Source organism: Geotrypetes seraphini, chromosome 13 (genome assembly GCF_902459505.1).
Source record: "Geotrypetes seraphini chromosome 13, aGeoSer1.1, whole genome shotgun sequence".
Taxonomy (NCBI): Eukaryota; Metazoa; Chordata; class Amphibia; order Gymnophiona; family Dermophiidae; genus Geotrypetes; species Geotrypetes seraphini.
In genome coordinates this window covers 5885263-5906168 of record NC_047096.1, presented here as the reverse complement: position 1 = coordinate 5906168, position 20906 = coordinate 5885263, and the positions used below count along the sequence as shown (strand labels likewise).

Genomic DNA, 20906 nt, shown 5'->3' with positions numbered 1-20906 from the left:
CAAGGCGAGCACAGGGAACCCGTCTTCACAGGAGCCATGTTCTGTACTTGCTAAGGAGAAGCCTTCTCTGAAATCAGAGCCCTGAGTGACGAACTTGGAAGGCCTGGAATTACACTGACCCCCCCTCCCCATCTCTCGGATAAGCCCTAAAACAGTGGACCCAAATGCTCATATTCAAAATAGGCATTTGTCAAATGGGGGAGGGGGATAGAGGGAAGCACTTTGACACTAGAGGATGACACGGTGACAAAATTCATCACCGTTCCCGTCCCCATACCATACCATGCCTTTCATAGCACAATTTTCAACTAGGATTCAGTGATATGGTTTACACTTCCCCCTCCGCATTCGCAGTGATAGGGGAACAGACAGGGAGCAGACCGGACACCCCTATGTTGAATTCAAGCTTTGAATATCTAATTTCCGTTGTGCATCCCTGGGCTTAGACATCTCAGTGACCCAATTTTCTTGCTATAGACCAGACACACCAAACAATTGAGAACCAGATTATTTATTGGTGGATAGGCAATTAAAACCTGCCTGACATGGCCACGTTTCACTTAAAAATAGGCTGTCAGGGGCTAAGAACCAGAGAGCAACAATTAAGAACACTTCTCTCTAAATGGAGCTTGAACACACTGCTGGACCATTGGTTCACGGCCTTTTCAGAGGGATGTATTCTTGTTTCCCTCTGGTTCTTAGCCCTTGACAGCCTATTTTAAAGTGAAATATGGCCATGTCAGGCAGGTTTTAATTGCCTATTCTTCAATACATAATCTCATTCTGAATCGCTTGATGTGTCTGGTCTGCGAGTACTAGGGTTACCAGATTTAGCATCTGGAAAAAAGAGGATGTGTGGCCCTGCCCTGGGCCCACTCCATTCTGTCCCCAGCCCCCACCCCATTCCGTACTCCAGCCGAGTCTGGAGTGCATATGCACAGATGCGTGATGATGTCACACACATGCACACTTGGGTGACATTACCACGTCGCATCCACGCATGTGCAGATGCACTCCAGACTTGGCCCCGATCTCAACAGCTTTTCAAAAGCCGGGCAAAAGAAGACATGTCCGGGTAAACCCGGATGTCTTGGAGCCCTAGCAAGTACAGCAAGAAAAAAGGATCACTGAGTTGTCTAAGTTCGGGGACCCACAAAGGAAGCAAGATATTCAAAGCTTGTCTTCAACACAGGGGGGTCCGGTCTGCTCCTTGTCTGTTCTGCTTTGGCCTCTCATCATTTGCTTTGCTGGTCAGTGTGTTTGGGGTGTCTGGTCTGCTCCTTGTTTTCACTGCTATCCCCATTATGAATAAAATCTATTTGCACACCCTAACCAAGTTCTAGACCAGTGGTTCTTAAACTTGTCTTGGAGGAGCCCCAGCCAGTCGGGTTTTCAAGATATCCCTATTGAATATGCATGAGAGAAATGTGCATGCCTACTACCTACTCTATAGGCAAATCTTGCTCATGCATATTCATTAGGGTTATCTTGAAAACCCGACTGGCTAGTGGTCCTCCAGGACAGAGTTGGGGACCACTGGTCTAGACAAGGGGTAGGCAATTCCTGTCCTCGAGAGCCACAGGGAGGTTTCCAGGTTATCCACAATGAATATGTATGAGATGAATTTGCATGCAACGTCTCCTTGAGATGCAAATCTATCTCATGCATATTTATTGTGTATATCCTGAAAACCTGACCTGCCTGTGGCTCTTGAGGACCGGAATTGCTTGCCCCTGGACCAGACCCTTTTCTCTGCAAATTAATTTATGTACAGTTAGTGATGATATCTTGACTGGCTAGAAAAGTGACTTTCAATCCAATCTTCAGGGCATTCCGAACCAGTTGGGTTTTCTGAATATTCACAATGAAGATTCATGAGTGATTTGTTTTTCAATTTTTTTGTGGATATTCTAAAAACCCTAACTGGCTGGTGTGCTCCAAGGACTGGATTCAAGATGCACTGGACTAGAGCAGTGTTTCCCAAGTCAGTCCTAGAGTACTCTCTTGCCAGTCAGATTTTTAGGATATCTGCAATGAATATGCATGAAATTGATTTGCATTTACTGCTTCTAATTTATGCAAATTTATTTCATGCATATTTCATTGCAGATATCTTGTAAACCAGGGGTGTCAAAGTCCTTTCTCGAGGGCCGCAATCTAGTCGGGTTTTCAGGATTTCCCCAATGAATATGCATGAGATCTATTTGCATGCACTGCTTTCATTTATGCTAATAGATCTCATGCATATTCATTGAGGAAATCCTGTAAACCCGATTGGATTGCGGCCCTCGAGGAGGGACTTTGACACCCCTGCAAGTGTAAACCATACTGGCAAGGGGGTACTCCAGGACCAACTTGGGAAACATTGGAGTAGAGGATTCTTAACTGTTTTGAGAGTTACCAAATAACTCCATGTCACCAGGGACAAGGTGAACCAGTCCTGGTGTTGCCCTTTTCTATCTACAGATTTTCAGTCCCCTAATTTTAGAGAACTTGAGGCTAGTGATTCCCAAACCTGTCCTAGGGAAACCCCAGTCAGTCAGGTTTTCAGGATATCCAGTGAATATTCATGAAATTGATTTGCACACAAAGGAGTCACTATATGCAAATCTATCTCATGCATATTCATTGTAGATATCCTGAAATCCCCGACTAGCTGGGGGTTCCTCCAGGACAGGTTTGGGAACTCCCAAGTCTTGAGCTATCAAGTGCTTATATGTAATAAGGGTAAAAACCAGGACAGGCAAAATGACCTGGAGTAGATAGGAATCCTACTTGGAGACAATTTTCTTTTAATGGTGGGTGGGGGTGGGGAGGGTTAATCCTGCTGTTGTGGCCTTGTCTTCTCGGACTGTGGTGAGGCAGGATGCTGACCAGGAAGGAGCCATCCTCAGCTCAGGGTGGCTTTATTGTACCTTACCGCTCATAGCCCAAAGACCCATAAAATATTATAAGTCCAGTTCCTGTTTAGCAACTTATCCAAGTAAAGAACATGCACTGAATTGAGTTTGTGCAGAAAATTTCAGAGCTAACGCATGCAAAGTTGATTTAAGAATGTTAAAGCACTTTGCATATGAATTTCTGAACCAACCCGTGTCTCCACCCACCCCCTCAAAACAAACTAATCAGCCAAATAAGATCTTGAAGGTTTTTTTTTCTGTGCACACCCTTGATCTCTAGTCTGAACTTAAAGCCTCACGAAAACCCGATTGTGCCCAGCAATTTGGTTGCAATTCATTCCCTGTCAAAGGCCTGCTTTGCGGGTTTTGTAATCTATCACACAGCAGGTGTTTGTGAATCCAAAGCCTTGCGGGTCCTCCTGACCTGCTCTGCTTTAGAGGAAAAGAACTTGTTCCCGTTTTCTGCTGAATTCTAAGACCTCCACTAGGGGGACACAAGACAGGTAAAACAATTTATCCAGGCTGTCACCACTGCACTTCACCCTTGGCACACTTATGTGTCAGCTGCCCTTTGATCTAGCGAAAACCACCGGCATTTAAACCTGCTCAATACTCTGCATCAGCCTGACAGATATAGAAAAGCAAGCAGTGCATACTAAATAAAATATTTATTTGGATGCAAAATATATGTATTTGTAATAATAATAAAAAAACACACATTTTTATAAGATGTTGCATTATACATATTATTGTACCAGAAAGGGCACATTTTTAAACCAAAAAATGCACCTATAATGTCTCTACTGCACAGCAGCAATAATTAGACCCATTTCTGTCTAGTCCAAGTTCATATATACAGACATATCCACTGATTTCTCTCAGTCTGTTCCAGCCAGCGAACAGTTCAGCAGTCTCTCACTCGGGAGGCAGGGCGCCCAGAGCGCTTCCTAGGAAGCATGCCCCCGGGTAGCCAAGCTTCTCGCACCCGTCGCTGGGAATTCGCTTTTTACCCGGATCGGCTCCTCTTGCCTGGCGGGCTTCCCCTCCTGCTCCCGCTCTGGACTGGACGTTTTTTTCTCCTCTTCCTCCTCCGTGCTCTCCCAGGAGGCGAAGGGGCTGCAGACAGTCTCCACCAAGCCGATGACCACCCCGAAGAAAGCCAGCACGCTGCCCACCACGTACATCTTCACCATCTTCCTGTTGGGCTTCTGGCTCAGCATTTCTCTGGCAAAGGGGATGAGTTCGTGTATGGTTTCCATCCTGCAAAAAGTCGGTCGGTTCCGCAAAAGGGATTTATCCTGAAGGAAGCAGAAAAGGGGGGGAAACACATTTACTCAGCTAGTACTAAAGTATTTTTTTTATTTTAAAAAATGTCTTCACCATTTAAAGTCTAAGCGGCTTACAATGTAAACATAAGAGTCGTATACACGCAATCAGTAATAACATTTTTCCTACTTAACCCTCTCAACTCTTCTAACTTGCTAAAACTACCACATAACTAATATAACTTAAATAAAGGAGATTATCAAAATCTAAAACATCGCTACCTGGTAAAAAGCTCTCACAACGTATACTGTATGTTCTTAGTTGTTTCCTAAAGGACATCTTGTCTGTACATGGTCTCAAATATACCGGTAAAGCATCGATTTTTTTGCATGACAAAATACATAATATGCACATTTTTTGCAAAAGCTAGATTACAGCATAAGCTGCAATTTTTAAAACAGTCAATAAATACTTTCTTTTTTTGCCCATCCTGCCTTCCACTCTCTGATCCCTCTCCATGAGTTCCAATTTTTTAAACCCTGTACGTGCAAATCCTCAGTCCTGCTACGCTTACCTTTACTGGCTTAGCCGCTGCAGATGCGCGCTTAAGGGCGAACAAACTTCAGACGTGCTACTGAGCAGCGCCTGCCCTGGCTTATAAATAGGCGAAGGGGGCGTGGCGGCCCCGCCCCCGACCATGGAGGGGGGTTGGGCACGCGGCGAGCACGCGGTGACCACGCAGCCCGCTCTGGCTTCCTCCTATCCAGTGGGACTCCTCGCCCCCCCCTCCCCTCTAGGCTCCCCCTAAGCTCTTTGGGGGCTTCGTGCCATAGGCTGAGACGGCGGCCCCACGCTGCCCCCACCTTGCTTTAGGGGAGGGGGCTTTGTCCATTGCAGACGGGCCACTGAGCACGTACAGATGCTGCCTTAAACTAGTTGGCTTGGGGGGGGGGGGAAGCAATGGAAAACTGGATCCGGCTCCCAGTTCTATGTTGCTTGCGGATCAGATGCCCAGAAGAGTCAATTCAGACTGAGTCTTAAATGTGGGGGAGGGGAGGTGGCCTCTGCACCCAGAATTACAACGGGGCAGATTAGGGTCTCTTTGAGTGGCCTTATATGCAGTTATCACCCCCCCTTTTTAGTGCATTACTAGGTTTCTTTCTATAAATGGAAGTAGGGTTTTCCCCATTGCAAATTCATGTAACTGGGAAGATTTCGTACCGGGTAAAGCTTTGGATTCTCGCCCAGAAATAGCTAAGAAGAAAAAAAAAAAAATAATAATTTAAATTGAATCAGATTGGGCAGACTGGATGGACCATTCGGGTCTTTATCTGCCGTCATCTACTATGTATATGTTAATGGTTTCGTTTTCAAACTATGCCTAATGGGCGTTTGGGTTGGGGGGGGGGTTCCCCTACCATATTCTCCCTTTTCCAAATCATCCTGAAATGTAACCACCCTGGACTTGCAATGAGGATGGGCCCCCCCCATCCTCATTGCAAGTCCAGGGTGGTTACATTTCATAAGCCCTGTCCCGCCCCCATTAAAAAGTCATTGAGGTCCCAAAAATAGGAAGACAACCTTTCTTATAACTCTCCAAATTACTCAGAAAACGGAAGTCTCTGGTTTTCTTTCATAATTCAAGAACATTTTTTTTCTTTATGTTTTACACATTACCTTTTCCATATAAGCATGTACACTTCTCTCTCCGTATTCGCGGTTTCAGCAATCGCGGTTTTGATTATTTGCGGGTTTTAGCTTGCTGGTTCCTCCCCCCCCAAAAAAATTACATCAGCTTGCGTAGAGAAATCGCTCATTCCCGGCGCTTTGTTCACCGTGTTTTCCCTCTCCTTCAGGAACTGGCCAGGTCTCCCACCATGTTATTTGCGGTTTCACCCTATTCACAATGGTTTTTTTTAATAGAAAACAGTGAATAACGTATGAAAAAAGTTATTTGCGGTTTTTCTGTATTTGTGGTTCTGTTAATCCCCTATCACAGCGAATACGGAGGGAGAAGTGTATACATTTCTTGTTCTCTTTATGAATCTTTTGCACTGTAATAATTTAACATTTAATAAATATTTGAAAGGCAAACCAAGTAATTGAAGTGTTTCTATTATATTATCTTCTGTGATATGTACAGTGGTGCCTCACACAACGAACTTAATTCGTTCCAGGAGCAAGTTTGTTATGCGAAAAGTTCGTTATGTGAAACGCGTTAAGCGCAGTGACTAACGACTGCCTGCAGCGCCTGCGCGGAAGGATGCAATACATCGGCAGCGATCGTGGAAGCTCGGGCGACTTCGTTGTGTGAAACGAAGTTCGTTGTATGAATCATGACATGAAGTTCGTTGTGTGCAGCGTTCGCTGTGCGAGGCGTTCTTTATGCGAGGCACCACTGTATTATCTTCCGTGAAATTGAAGTATCATAATTCTTTACGGTTCCTGTAACTTACTCTTATCCTGTAATGTAATTCTACTGGAAATGCCCAGATATCTTCTCTATTGTAATCCGCCTAGAACCGCAAGGCACAGGCGGAATAGAAATCCCGAATGTAATGTAATGTAATGTTTCTACATATGACAATAATTTGAATGTTTCTCCCATTAGGGGCTCCTTTTACTAAGGTGCGCTAGTGTTTTTAGCACACGCACGAAATTACCACGTGCTATACCGTACAGTACGCTTCTAGAATAACGCCAGCTCAATGCTGGCGTTAAGGTTTCGCACGCGCAGCAATTTAGCGTGCAATATTCTGCGCGTTAAGGCCCTTAGTAAAAGGAGCCCTATGTCTATGACCAGTGTTTAGTTGATTAAACTCCCCCCTGGGATTACATAGTAACATAGTAGATGACAGCAGATAAAGACCCGAATAGTCCATCTAGTCTGCCCAACCTGATTCAATCTAAAAATTGGTTGGGTTTTTTTTTTCTTCTTAGCTATTTCTGGGCAAGAATCCAAAGCTCGATTCGGTTTGGGAGTCCTGCTGCCCTCCCTTTGGCAGATGGGGGGGAAGTTCTGCACGTTTGCCTTGGACAGTCTTTTCAGTTAAAGTTGCATCAGCTTCTGGGGTTGAACCCAGTCACCTTTCTCCCTGGTACCGCCTGTACGTCCAGTTCTGGGCAGAGAGGACAGTCCAGTTCTGAGCAGAGGACACAGACTACACGCAGCACTCTCCTCACGTGTTTCAAGGAGAGAACAAAAAGCTTTGGGTGGCCCTTGCAAACTGATGCAATCTGTATTGCAGTATTATTAACTGAATTTATCAGCAACGTGTGCTCAAGGCGAGAACAGCAGCAGCGATAAAAAAAAATAAAAAGCGAATGTTAGTTATTTACCTGGTAGAAAATACTGCTGAAATTCAGGTTATAGGTTATAGACTCTGCTTGCCTTTGATAATGTTTTATACAAGGGTACACAGGCTGCATTTAGAAACATAACAGCGGATAAAGGACAAATGGCCCATCCAGTTTGCCCATCCACAAGATCCACTATCTCTTCCTCTCCCTATTGGCTAAGTCTCTTAACATTTGCATCTCCTCTTCTTATTGGCTAAGGCTCTTTACACCGCTAAACACGCGCTAAAACCACTAGCGCAGCTTTGTAAAAGGAGCCCTATATTTTGAGTCAGCCATAAATGGACCAGTCGTCATGGCCCGTGACATACATCTAGGATTTGCATTAGGAGGCTCTGCCGTCAACTGGAAGCAAAGACATAGGTCTCCTTTTACGAAGGCGCATTAGTGGTTTAACACGTGTAATAGCACGCGCTAAACCGCTGGCCGCGCTAGCTGCTACCGCCTCCTCTTGAGCAGGTGGTAGTTTTTCGGCTAGCGCAGGGGTTAGCGCGTGATTAAAAGCCACGTGCGCTAAAGCTGCTAACGCGGCTTTGTAAAAGGAGCCCATAATGTCATAAAGACGGGATGTCACTTTTTTAATGCTAATTTTTTACCATTTTTGGGGGCGCAAGTTTATCATTTCTTTTTATGCCATTTGAAATTGCATCTTTTTTTGCTGCAAAAGCCACCCTGTTTCTTCTTGGACCCAGCCTTGCTTTGGTCAGAATTAAGGGCCCAAAGACATACACCATTTGAATGCGCGGATACACTACGACCCTGGCCCGGAGGGATAAATGCTCCAATGCTGCTCTGATGCTCCTAGGAATTTTATGAGTGTCAGAGCATTTAGAATTCCGGGCCACGGAAAACTCTACCGTGGTTTAGTACAAGGGGGTGAGAGGGGTAAGTTAGAGAGAGCCATCTTTGGCGTCCTATTGTGTAACACGCAAATGAGCATTTTAAAATGCAGCTAAGCTTGTTGCGTTTACCATGCTTCAAGCTTGTGACACATCTTTGCTCAGATGTATTTTTCATAAATTATTCATCAAGGTTGTTGCAAAACTGTGGCACGTTAATTACCTTGCATTGGTCAATGGTGGCTGAGCCACTGCCCATTCAGCCAAATTGTCAGCCCCACTGCGTAGGGTCCATTCCCGATAGCCAGGCAAGGCACCAGCCACAGGTTGCCAAACTTATTTTAAGCACAAAACAAGAAAAAGCAAAACATAACACCTAAAACGGGAAAAATCTGTCTAAAAAAGTGACGATAATGTCTTTAAGTCATTATATCTTTACTTCACGTGGTCTGCAAAGCTTCCTAACGCAAATCCTAGATGTATATTATTGGCCATAACCGCTGGTCCAGTTATGGCCTGAATGAAAATATAAGTTAGGAGTAATGAGGACTCAAAGGAGGCCCTAAATTTCTTACTGTAATATTTTTCAGATAGTTTGCTGGCCCATAAAAAGGGAGCTGAGCTCATGCTAGGTACCAAATTTTGCACAGGAACTTAGTACCAAGGGTTGCACTAATCCAAAAAATTTCAGTCCCTTGACAGGTTTTATTGGGCTGCAGCCCATAGGCCAGTGTATCGCAAACTGTGTGCTGTGGCATATTCCAGGTGTGTCGCGAGATGCTGGTGAGGAGGAGAGGCATGACCTGTAGTCAGTCAGCCTGTGCCTGTGTCTCTCCTCCTTCTCCTCACCTCTCCTTCTGCAACAACGCCCAATGGCGGTAATAGGCGACCCAGGCCTGTGGCATGTGTGGATGTCAACATGATGATGTCACACATGCGCGTGATGTCATCCCATCGATGCCTGCGCATTTCTGGGTGCCTTCCAGCTGCGGCCCCGAGAAATGTGTGCTGCACCCCTTCCACGCCCTCCTCTCTGCACCCCTGCTCCTTCCACATACACCCTCCGCTCCTTCCCACCCCACACTCACACTCTCCCTCCCCCCATACCTCTAAATCTTTGCCAGCGTAAGTGATTTTCCTCAGCATGCTCTTTGCATCAGCGTTGGATTTCCATCTGATGTCACTTCCTGGCCCCGTGACCCGGAAGTGATTCAGAGGGGATCCAGGCTGGTGCGAGCAACAGGCAGAAGTTGCTCATGCTAGCGAAGATCGACAGAGGTACGGATTGGGGGGATGGATGGCGTGGTGGGGCAGAGAGGTGCCAGCATGGAATCCGGGGCATTCCGCCCTCCCCCTTACTATGCCAATGTGTGGCTTGAAAAGTTCGACACACTGGCCTAGCCAAAATGGCTGTTTTGTAGCACTATGACCTGTATTCGGCTGCCTGTAAATCTTGAACCAATAGAGATCCAACCAAAACATTTGCATGATTTTGTTTGAGGCCCTAGTGAATTTTCAAAATTGGTCCACGTGACGGGGAATGACCCCTGGTTTTTATTGGCGTAAATGGCAGCTCCTGACACACATAGATGCTAAGTGAGATTCTATATTTGGTGAGTAATTTTAACAAAATCATGTTTAGCGCCACGCTGGTTGGCGCTGATATTTTAGGCACCATGTATAGAATTTGCGGGTAACTGGTTAACACTTCCATGCCTATTTTCCTCCCATAACAACCCCCTCCCAAAATGACCCCTTAGGACGGTGGTCTAGAAGATTTTGAAATAGATTTTTTCATTTGTAAACAAATGAGGTATTTTTTAATACTCTAATCAAATTATCAGTTAGGCCCCCTGGGCTACAGTTCTTGCATGTGGGTTTCTAAAATGCGCCCACTCTTAGTGATGAGCTTATGGGACTGGGATGAAATTGAAGCTGCAATAGAAATCTCAGGAAAAGAGAGAGAGAGGGAGGGGGAGAGAGAGAAAGAGAGAGAGGGAGGGAGAGAGAGAAAAGGAGAGGGAGGGAGAGAGAGAAAGAGAGAGAGGGAGGGGGAGAGAAAGGGAGAGAGAGAGAAAAGGAGAGGGAGGGGGAGGGAGAGAAGGACAGAAAGGGAGAGAAGGACAGAAAGGGAGAGAAGGAGAGAAAGGGAGAGAGAGAGAAAGGAGAGAGAGAGAGGGAGGGGGAGAGAGAGAAAGAGGGAGAGAGAAGGAGAGAAAGGGAGAAAGAGAGAAAAGGAGAGGGAGAGAGAGGGAGGGTGAGAGAGAGAAAGAGAGAGGGAGAGGAGAGAAGGAGAGAAAGGGAGAAAGAGAGAAAAGGAGAGGGAAAAGAGGGAGGGAAAGAGAGAGAGAGGGAGAGAAAAGGAGAGGGAGAGAGAGAGAGAGGCACAATTCCAAAGGGTTAAATCAGGGATGGGGGGGAGGGGAAAGAGTGGCAGGAAATCCTTCAGGACTGGATTGTTCCTCTAGTGCATTTTTATACTGGTGACCTTTCCCCTACATTTCTCCATTTTCCTGAATTTCTCAGGACAGAGAGGCAAAAATATGAGACACGAGGAATGAATGAATTTTAGTTTGGATACTTTAATCAGGTCTGTGACGGGCTAGAATTCTGTTCTGAATGACATTTTTGAGATTAATTGGGTATTTTTAAGAATGTAATCACATTTTTAACTTTTTGTATGATTTTATTTTTATGCTATGAATGTATTTCGCTGACTGTTCAGTTTCTTATGGTGTAAACCGCTTAGAACTCTTGGTAATGGCGGTATAAAAGAATAAATTTATTATTATTTATGGTCTATTGACTTATATCCCGCTTTGTGTTATCTTCCATGCATAATTAAAACAGCTTCACAGACAATACAAAGCCATCGAAACATGTCAGGTTAGTGGGAGGGGGGGGGGGGGGGGGGTTCTCCAGCCCTGAGACCTGCCGTCCCTTGAAGGGACAGCCACCGGCACGTCCTGCACGTAGGAAGTTGCAGCTGTTGCCTTCATCTCCTCACCCCACTCCTTCTTCCCAATTCAGGAGACTCAGAAAACGAAACATGAGACCATGTGTAAAGCATTTGGGGGGAAATATTGTAGGGAAGGGAAATAGCACAAATATTGTAACAGATGCACAAAGCAGTGAGTCTATCGGAGAAGGATTACAATGTTACCTTATTAGGAAAAGGATGCAGAAAACTCCACAAGGATTGTAGATGTGGTTAATAAACAGAAAGGACTCAGCTATGAAGTCAAAGAAGATATAAAGCCACAAAATTCTATCATCAAAGCAAAGAAAACATGGAGGTGGAGGAGGGGAGGTAAAATAATACAAAAGCTGGGAAAAACATTGCAGTGACTTCGAGGTCCTTTTACTAAGCTTTGGCGCACACTAATCTGTCTGATAAAATTTTTAAAAGTTTTGTGGCGGGGCGGGGGGAGGCATGGGGGGGGCAGAGAGTGGACATTCCTGCACCAAATTAGTGCATCCACATTAATGCATGCTAACTGATTAGCGCAGGATTACCTGTGGGATCTATCTCCATCCCTGTCCCATCCCCTTGAGTTCAGTCCTTGCCCCCTGCCACATCCCTGCAAACTCCGTCCTCATCTGCACAAGCCTCACACCCTTTAAAATCCTAAGTAGCAACATTCTAGAGCTCAGATTGTGATGTCATAATGCCTAAGCTCCGATCTCATCTGCACAAGCCTCAAACACTTTAACATCCTAAGTGGCAACATTCTAGAGCTCAGATTGTGATGTCATAATGCCTCATTCCACCAATGCCTAAGCTCCGCCCTCATCTGCACAAGCCTCAAACGCTTGAAAATCCTAAGTAGCAACATTCTAGAGCTCAGATTGTGATGTCATAATGCCTCATTCCACCAATGCCTGAGCTCCGTCCTCATCTGCACAAGCCTCAGACGCTTTGAAATCCTAAGTAGCAACATTCTAGAGCTCAGATTGTGATGTCATAATGCCTCATTCCACCAATGCCTAAGCTCCGTTCTCATCCGCACAAGCCTCAAACACTTTAAAATCATAAGTAGCAACATTCTAGAGCTCAGATTGTGATGTCATAATGCCTCATTCCACCAATGCCTAAGCTCCGTCCTCATCTGCGCAAGCCTCAAACACTTAAAAGTGTGCACAGTGCCATAGGAACAGTGAGAGGAAGTCGGGTCTTATCCTGATTGGATAAGGCCCGACTTAGTGCAGGAAGAGGCGGTCGGAGCAAACTGCGAGTGATTTCCTGCACTCGCAGCGCTCAGGCTGCTCTTCTGCTGCCCTCTTCAGGCTCCCCCATGAAAAAACATATTCGTGGTTTTACGAGATTCGCAGGGGATTCCTGGACAGTAAAACCTTGGTTTACAAGCATAATTCATTCTGAAAACATGCTTGTAATCCAAAACACTCGTATATCAAAACAAATTTCCCAATAAGAAATAATGGAAACTCAAACGATTCGTTCCACAACCCAAAAACTTTAATACAAAATACTGTATGTACTCATATTGCAAGGCTTTGCTTGTTTAGAACAGTCACTACACTCCTGCAGCGTCAGAGAGAGAAGAACCATCGGCTCAGTTGTGATGTGTGTATACTCTATGTATTTGTATTGCAAAACATTGCTTGTATAGCAAGTTAAAATTTAATCAAATGTTTTGCTTGTCTTGCAAAAACACTTGCAAACCAAGTCACTTGCAATCCAAGGTTTTACTGTATTTATTTTGGAAGAAAACACGAGAGAGAAGATATGATTGAGACATTTAAATATCTCTAGGGCATAAATGCCCAGGAGATAGGTCTCTTTGAACTGAAAGAAAGCTCTGGAATGAGAGGGCATAAGATGAAGCTGAAGGGTGGGAGACTGAAAAATAATTCAAGGAAATACTTCTTCACAGAAAGGGTTTTGGATGCATGGAACGACCTCCTGGTGGAGGTGGTGGAGATGAGGACTGCATCTAGGGCTACCAGACATCCAGATTTTCCCAAACAGCTTTTCAAAACCCGGCACTTTGGCAACGAGCGACTTCGGGATGGCATTGGCGCATGCTCGGATGCAACGCGGTGATGTCACGTGCATGCACGTGATGTCATCACGTCACACCACCGCATGCGCGAATGCCATCCAATGTCGCTCGTTGCTTGTGCAGGTCGAGGGGGTGGGGCATGGGAGCGGGCCTGGGGGTGAAACGGGGCATGGCCGGTCAGAACGGAGCGGTCCTGGGGGCGGGGCCATGAGTCTGGATTTTCCGTTTGGAAAATCTGGTAACCCTAACTGTATCTGAATTCAAGAAAGCATGATGCAGGCACGTGGGACCTCTTGGGGGAGGAACAGATAGTGGATGATATGGATGGGCCATATGGCCTTTATCGGCCATCATATCCTATGTGTCTTTGAAACAGGGAGACTCTCCTTGGGGAAAGTGTATTTCATCAGCCCAAGCCAATGTGCAGGAGGCAGTTTGTTGCAACTCTGGCAGGAAATGAAGAAATGGCTGTCCCAAAACAATCTGTCCTTGGAAACCAGGGACTCTCAGGTGGGTGCAAATGTGTGCGAGGAGTCACGTGTTTTATAAAATATGCACGCGTAGATTACAAGTCCATCTCTGCCCCGCCCACATTACGCCTCCAGGAATGCCTAGCTATGTTGCATGTGCCTTGTCACTGGGCAGAATTACACACGTTTAGCCTGGCATATAATTATATAAAAGGTGTTTTACAATGTTATATGCAATAGAAGAAATGAGTACATCTGGTAATAACAGATATCCTGATCACACATAATTGGAAACACCCCATTCCAGTATGCCAAATCATACCCCATTCCAGCTGTGTGCTTTTTAATGTTCACACTGAAACTGATAGACCAAGGAAAAAGGTAAGAGAGATGGCCTTCCACCAAACAATGTATAGTCCTTTATTTTTTTTATACTGTTCCAACAAGGATCCGTGTTTCGGCATATGTGTATACCTTCATCAGGGGACACTCAAAATGTGGAGAGGCATAATCAAAAGAAACGTCTAGGTCCGTTTTGGACGTAGGACGCTAGTTGGCCAAAGCCAGCAGCGGCAAAATGTCCATTCTCAAAAAATACGTCTAAAATATCCCCCCCCCCCTGAAAATTATCTATTTATATGTCCAGGCATTTGATCGTCCAGACCGCCACTATGTCTCTTTATACCACATTCTCGTTTGGAGTTTTGATAAGCGTCTTTAAAGAGGAATGCCTTAACCCTTTCAGGACCAAGGGACATATTTGTCCCATAACTTTAAAATCCTATACATTTTGATTGGGATAGTCTACAGTTCTAAATTTGATATGTACGGATTCCATATGATACTGCCTTTATGTAAACAAACTGGTTCCGACATTCATTCATTAGCGTCGTTGCCAGATTGACGAGAAGATTCACTTGCCACACTGTCCATAAGCCAGAAGTTTGATTTTTTAAATAAAAATAATGATATTTCACAAAAAAAATCAATTTTTTGGCATCTGCAAGCCCTTTTTACCATAAAAATGTCGTCAAAACCACAAAAATTGGCCTACGATCCTTATGGTCCTGAAAGGGTTAAGGAGTGTTTTAAACTTGTTGAAGGAATTTTCAGAACGAAGGTTCGATGGCATTGTGTGTGTGTGTGAATGAATAGACAAATAATGCAGATAAGAAAATTAAGATATCAGGAATGTAATTATACTCAACAGAAAATATTAAAACATGTACATGAAAGGTATCAGGAATAAAGAGAAATCCTAAATAACAAATGTCACATAATAATCTTTAAAAACCTGTAACTGCGCATTTTAAGAGTAAAAATTGTTTGGTGGAAGTGCATCTCTCTGCCACTCGTAGATCGTCCTGCGTGAGCCTGAAGATAATGACAAGGGCACAAATTTCCATTAGAGAAAAACATGTCCCAAAGCAGTGATAACCTAAAAAAATGAACTAAAGTTCAACTTTAGACACAGAGAAGGCTTGCTCCTGGGTTCCTGTGGCACGTGCCACACGGAGCTGACTCATGAATACAGAAATAGGAACGGTTTCCTTATTAGGCTCTGAGGAAGTGGGACTAGGGTAAGAATCTGCACATTTCAACGGGAAACTCCATCATGTCTTGCTAAGGTTTCATAATATAGTGTGACAAATTGTGCCTCCGTCCCGATGGGGATGACGTCTCTGTCTGAAGCAAGTCAACCTCTTGCCTACATAATAATCTTCATATTTCGCTGGCATTCCGTTCATTCATAAAGACAAGTTCCATGATATCTCCGAAGCAGCACGTCATAACCCCCTCCCCCTACCACTTTTTTGGGAGAGTACGTTTTCTTACATTCCCCTCTGTCCAAGAAGAAATTCTAATATGATAACATACCAGCCACCCCTGATAACCGCAGGACAAGAAATGCCACATCCAAACGGTGCTGCCAGAGTTTTTCAAAGCAGTGTTTGTGTTTCATTTGAAGGGGAGACGGCTTGGAACGTTCCTGGACGATGAATGGATGCACGTAAGATGCACAAGTCAACCTTGAGGCTGGGGCTCGTGCTTTACAAGGAGGGAGGTGCCTTTATTTTGAAACAGAATGAAAAATGCAATGCAACTGGCTTATTTTGTTTTTTCAAAACAAAATGGCAGAAGTCTCATTTCTGGTTTTTTTTTAATCAGTGTAGCACGTACTAAATGGAAACACAACGGGAAAGAAAGAGTTAACTGAAGTGAAAGCCCCTCTTTCATCACGGCCTTTCGTTTCAGTGGCTGAGAATATGCCCCAGGAGTTTTGGACACTATGAGATTTACATTACCTTAGTATTTAGGGATCGCTAATGTGCCCCAGAAGGAGTTCAATGCGATTTACAATTTAGAAGAGTCTGGCCATATCCAGGGATTTCATTATTCCATGACACAGATAACTTGCCCCCTCCCCCTTTTTACTAAGCCGGGGTAGAGGTTTCTACTGCGGCCCAGAGCGCTAAACTCTCATAAAATTCCACCCAGCCCCTCCCCATTACGCCTGTCATGCCCTGTTCCACCCCAGCCTTGTCCCCAAAACAGCAATACAAAACAGTTAAATACAACAGTATGAACAGTTCACAGATGACTACTGAAGGCCCAGGCCAGGCAACCTCAATATTCATTTGTCTGGAGCCCTTTCAAGCATTCCACGCTAAGATATGATATGAATGACTAGGTTCTGTTTGCAAGATGTGATCATCAGACCCTAGGGCGGTGGTCTTTAAAGCAAGGCCCAGAAGCCAATGGCGCCCCAAGGAGACCTTCTGGGAGGCCCATGCACTTACCCAGAGTCCCCACTCCCCTCCCAGGGAGATCCAGCGCTTGCTCACCGTTCTCATTCTCAGCAGCACTGCTGTTCCGTTTCAGGCCGCCAACAGCGTGAATGAAGTAAACACGCTGCCTTCAGTGGCCTTCTGTTACTGCTTCCTGTTCCTGACTATGCAGTGCACAGGGATGGAAGGGGTGAAGAAGGGAAGAGAGATGGAAGGGAATAGGGGAGAGGAAAGAGGGAGGAGATGGCACACATAGATGGAGGGGAAGGGCGGAGAGAGGGAGGAGATCGTGCACATGGATAGATGGAAAGGGAAGGGAAGACATGGAAAAGTAGATATATTTGAGAAGGAACCAGAAAAATGGAAGAAGGTTGAATGTTAAAAGTTAATGCCAAAGATGGATGTTCCATTTTGAAAGTATTGCTCCCCTCGAGTGGATTGTAATTCAAAATCCCCGGTCTGTTTGGATCAAAGATGGATGTAGGGCAGAAAGTGAAGGAGAGAAAACCAGCAAATGGATAAGAAGGCCCTTGAAACAGAGTTAAGAGCACAGATGGAAGGAAGTGAAACCAGAGACTGGGAAAAGATGATTAGAAAAATAAAATACCAAAAAAGAAAGTAGGAAAATGGTTTTATTTTCAATTTAATATCCAATTTGCAAGTCCTTCCAGAATTAATCCAGGTACCTCTCCTCCCTTGTAACCAAAAAAAACAACAACCCAAACTGTTGTAACTTCTCTGGAAATGTCCAGTTAGCTCTTTTGTAATCCGCCCTGAACTGCAAGGTATAGGCGGAATAGAAGTCCCTAATGTAATGTAATGTAATTTAGGGACTGAAATGTGTCCATTTTCAGAATTTACATCTGCAGTCTATATTATGCAATGGTCAGGAAGAAATGTATTTGTTTCTGTTCTCTGGGGTTGTACTGCATGCAGTCTGGCATCTTAGGGTTTTGTTTGAGTATATTAGGACTTTTAGTTTGTGGTTCTGTATTTGCATAGCACTTATGTGTGTTCTGCACGTGTGACCAAGGTCAGGTGTTCTGTTAAGAATGAATGTCGTGAAGCATTATTGATGTCACGGCCCCCTAGTAGGAAGACATTTGTCTGCTCTCCTTCAGTTCTTTTGGACTCAGAACGGATTTTCTTGGTCCTCTTCACATGTGATGAACCAGCCACGTCCCCCAAAAACCCAAGGTGCAGAGTGAAGAAAGTGTCCGCTGCTATCTTTACGGCACTGCGATAAGACTGACCTGCCTGTGTTAGATGCTCCGAATGCTTCCCCTCCCCCGAGGCTCATTGTGCCAACACTGACGGACATCCTGTCCCGAAGCACCGTTTTATTACTGGGCGTTTTTATGATATGAACTCCTTAACTTTCCAAGACATTAATGTTTAACAAGTCTTTTGTTTGTAAACATTTCACATTTGACAACGGTGGATCTGGTTAATTAACTGATTTTCAGCAAGTCGAAGAGGAAATCACCTATATTGGCATTCACTGAGGGTGAGATTTTTTTTTTTTTATAGAGCCGCTTTGAATCATAGTAGTCAGTTGAAGGTGGTAGTGGGTTCTGAATACCCTCAATATGGAGCAAACTTCTTCACTGTGTCCAGGAAGATTAATTTGTATTGTGTTTAGCATAAGGTTACCAGATTTCATAAGAACATAAGCATCAATGACCTGTAAATGATCTATTAGTCTAAAGCATTTTGTACTGTATAGTACCCCTCTATTTGTACCCTTCAATCCCCTTTTCCTTCAGGAACTTGTCCAGTCCCATTTTGAAACCCAAAATCGAACTCTGTTCTACTACCTCCTCCGGAAGTGCATTCCAGGTGTCATAGAAACATAGAAACATAGAAATAGACGGCAGATAAGGGCCCACGGCCCATCTAGTCTGCCCACCTTAATGTCCCTCCCCTACCTTTGCCCTGTGAATAGATCCCATGTGCCGATCCCATTTGGCCTTAAAATCAGGCACGCTGCTGGCCTCAATCACCTGTAGTGGAAGACTATTCCAGCGATCAACCACTCTTTCAGTGAAAAAGAATTTCCTGGTGTCACCTCGTAGTTTCCCTCCCCTGATTTTCGACGGATGCCCTCTTCTTGTCGTGGGACCCTTGAAAAAGAAGATATCTTCCTCCGCCTCGATGCGGCCCGTAAGATACTTGAACGTCTCGATCATGTCCCCCCTCTCTCTGCGCTCCTCGAGCGAGTATAGCTGTAATTTGTCAAGCCGTTTTTCGTATGGTAGATCCTTGAGTCCCGAGACCATCCGGGTGGCCATTCTTTGCACAGACTCCAGTCTCAGCACATCCTTGCGATAATGCGGCCTCCAGAATTGCACACAACTTCCGAGTGAAAAAGTACTTCCTGGCATTTGTTCTGAATCTGTCTCCCTTCAATTTTTCCGAGTGCCCTCTAGTTTTTGATGCCCCCGCCAGTCTGAAGAATCCGTCCCTCTCTACCTTCTCTCTACCCTTCATAATCTTATAACTTTCTATCATATCCCCTCTAAGTCTCCGCTTTTCCAGGGAAAAGAGCCCCAGCCTGTCCAGTCTCTTAGCATACGACAGGTTCTCCATGCCCTTTATCATTTTTGTTGCTCTTCTCTGGACCCTCTCCAGTATCGCCATATCCTTCTTAAGGTACGGCGACCAGTACTGAACGCAGTATTCCAGATGCGGTCGCACCATCGCCCTATACAGCGGGAGGATAACCTCCTCACTTCTGATAGCGATACCCTTCTTGATAATGCCCAACATTCTGTTCGCCTTTTTTGAGGCCGCTGCGCATTGTGCCGCCGGTTTAATTGTTTTATCCACCATAACCCCCAAGTCCTTTTCTAGGTTGCCCTCCCCCAATGGTATCCCCCCCATCGTGTAATTGTACATCGGGTTTCCTTTCCCCATGTGCATGACTTTACATTTCTCCACATTGAAGCTCATCTGCCATTTATTTGCCCACTCACTCAGTCCAGGTCCCTTTGGAGTTCTCTTCATTCCTCAACTGTGCTAACCTTACCGGAGAGTTTTGTGTCGTCCGCAAATTTTATAATTTCGCACTTCGTCCCTGCTTCCAGGTCATTAATAAATATATTGAACAGAAGCGGTCCCAGCACTGACCCCTGCGGGATGCCACTTGTGACCCCTTTCCAGTCAGAATAGTGATCTTTCACTCCTACTCCCTGCTTCCTGTTCGCCAGCCAGTTTCTGATCCATCTGTGTATGTCCCCTTCCACTCTGTGGTTCCACAGCTTCCTTAGTAGGCGCTTGTGAGGCACCTGTTCTGCCCTAGACCCCGTCTCTATAATGGAGGTTTCCAACACCCCGAACCCCTCTTCAACTTTATTAGACCAAACTTCTTTAAATACTCTTATTCATTTGCTAGTCATTTCACGTCTAGACTATAGCAATGCATTATATAAAGGCATCACTAAGAAAGAAATAAAACGCCTCCAAATTATTCAAAGTACTGCCATTAAAATCATTTCAAAAGCTCGAAAATTCGATCATGTCACACCGCTTTTGATTAACGCCCATTGGCTTCCCATAGATCATTGAATTACTTATAAAATAATGTTACTGATACATAAAACCATAGCTTCCGGTCTAGCTGATTTTATCAACAGGTTATTAATCCCCCACACCCCCATCGCACATTACGTTCTTATCAAAGAAGGTGTTGATGCCCCTGTACAGGCCGATGGTGAGGCTCCACTTGGAGTACTGAGGTTTGCACCAGAAGACGTATGAGGAGAGACTGGAAGCCCTGAACATGTATACCCTAGAGAAAGGGAGGGACAGAGAAGATATGATTTAGACATTCGAATTAACGTAGAACAAAATATATTCCAGAGAAAGGAAAATGGTAAAACCAGAGGTCATAATTTGATGTTGAGGGGTGGGAGACTCAAGAGCAATGTAAGGAAATTCTTCTTTATGGAGAGGGTGGTTGATGTGTGGAATGTGCTCCCGAGGGAGGTGGTGGAAAGAAAAACGGTGACAGAGTTCAACAAGCCTTCGGGACAGTAAGGGAATTTTTCAAGTACCTTTCTTATTTCTAATCTTAATGTATATTTTCTGTAAACCGCTTAGAACCTAACGGATGTAGCGGTATATAAGAAATAAATTACATTACATTACATTACATTACATTACAAGCATGGGATGAACATAGAGGATCTCTAATCAGAAAATAATGGGTATACATTGAAGGAACTAAGGCCAGTACTGGACAGGCTTGCATGGCTGTGTC

General features: G+C 44.7%; 1 protein-coding gene across 1 annotated transcript; it reads right to left on the bottom strand.

Moving 5' to 3' along the window:
- Nucleotides 1-3847: 3847 nt before the first annotated feature.
- Nucleotides 3848-4159, bottom strand: G0S2 (G0/G1 switch 2). Its single transcript, XM_033918644.1, has one exon. The coding sequence runs from the start codon at nucleotides 4157-4159 to the stop codon at nucleotides 3848-3850; it is 312 nt and encodes a 103-aa protein (XP_033774535.1).
- Nucleotides 4160-20906: the final 16747 nt, after the last annotated feature.

Excerpts from the sequence above, each read along its gene's own strand:
- G0S2 (XM_033918644.1), bottom strand. The coding sequence starts at position 4,159 with ATGGAAACCATACACGAACTCATCCCCTTTGCCAGAGAAATGCTGAGC.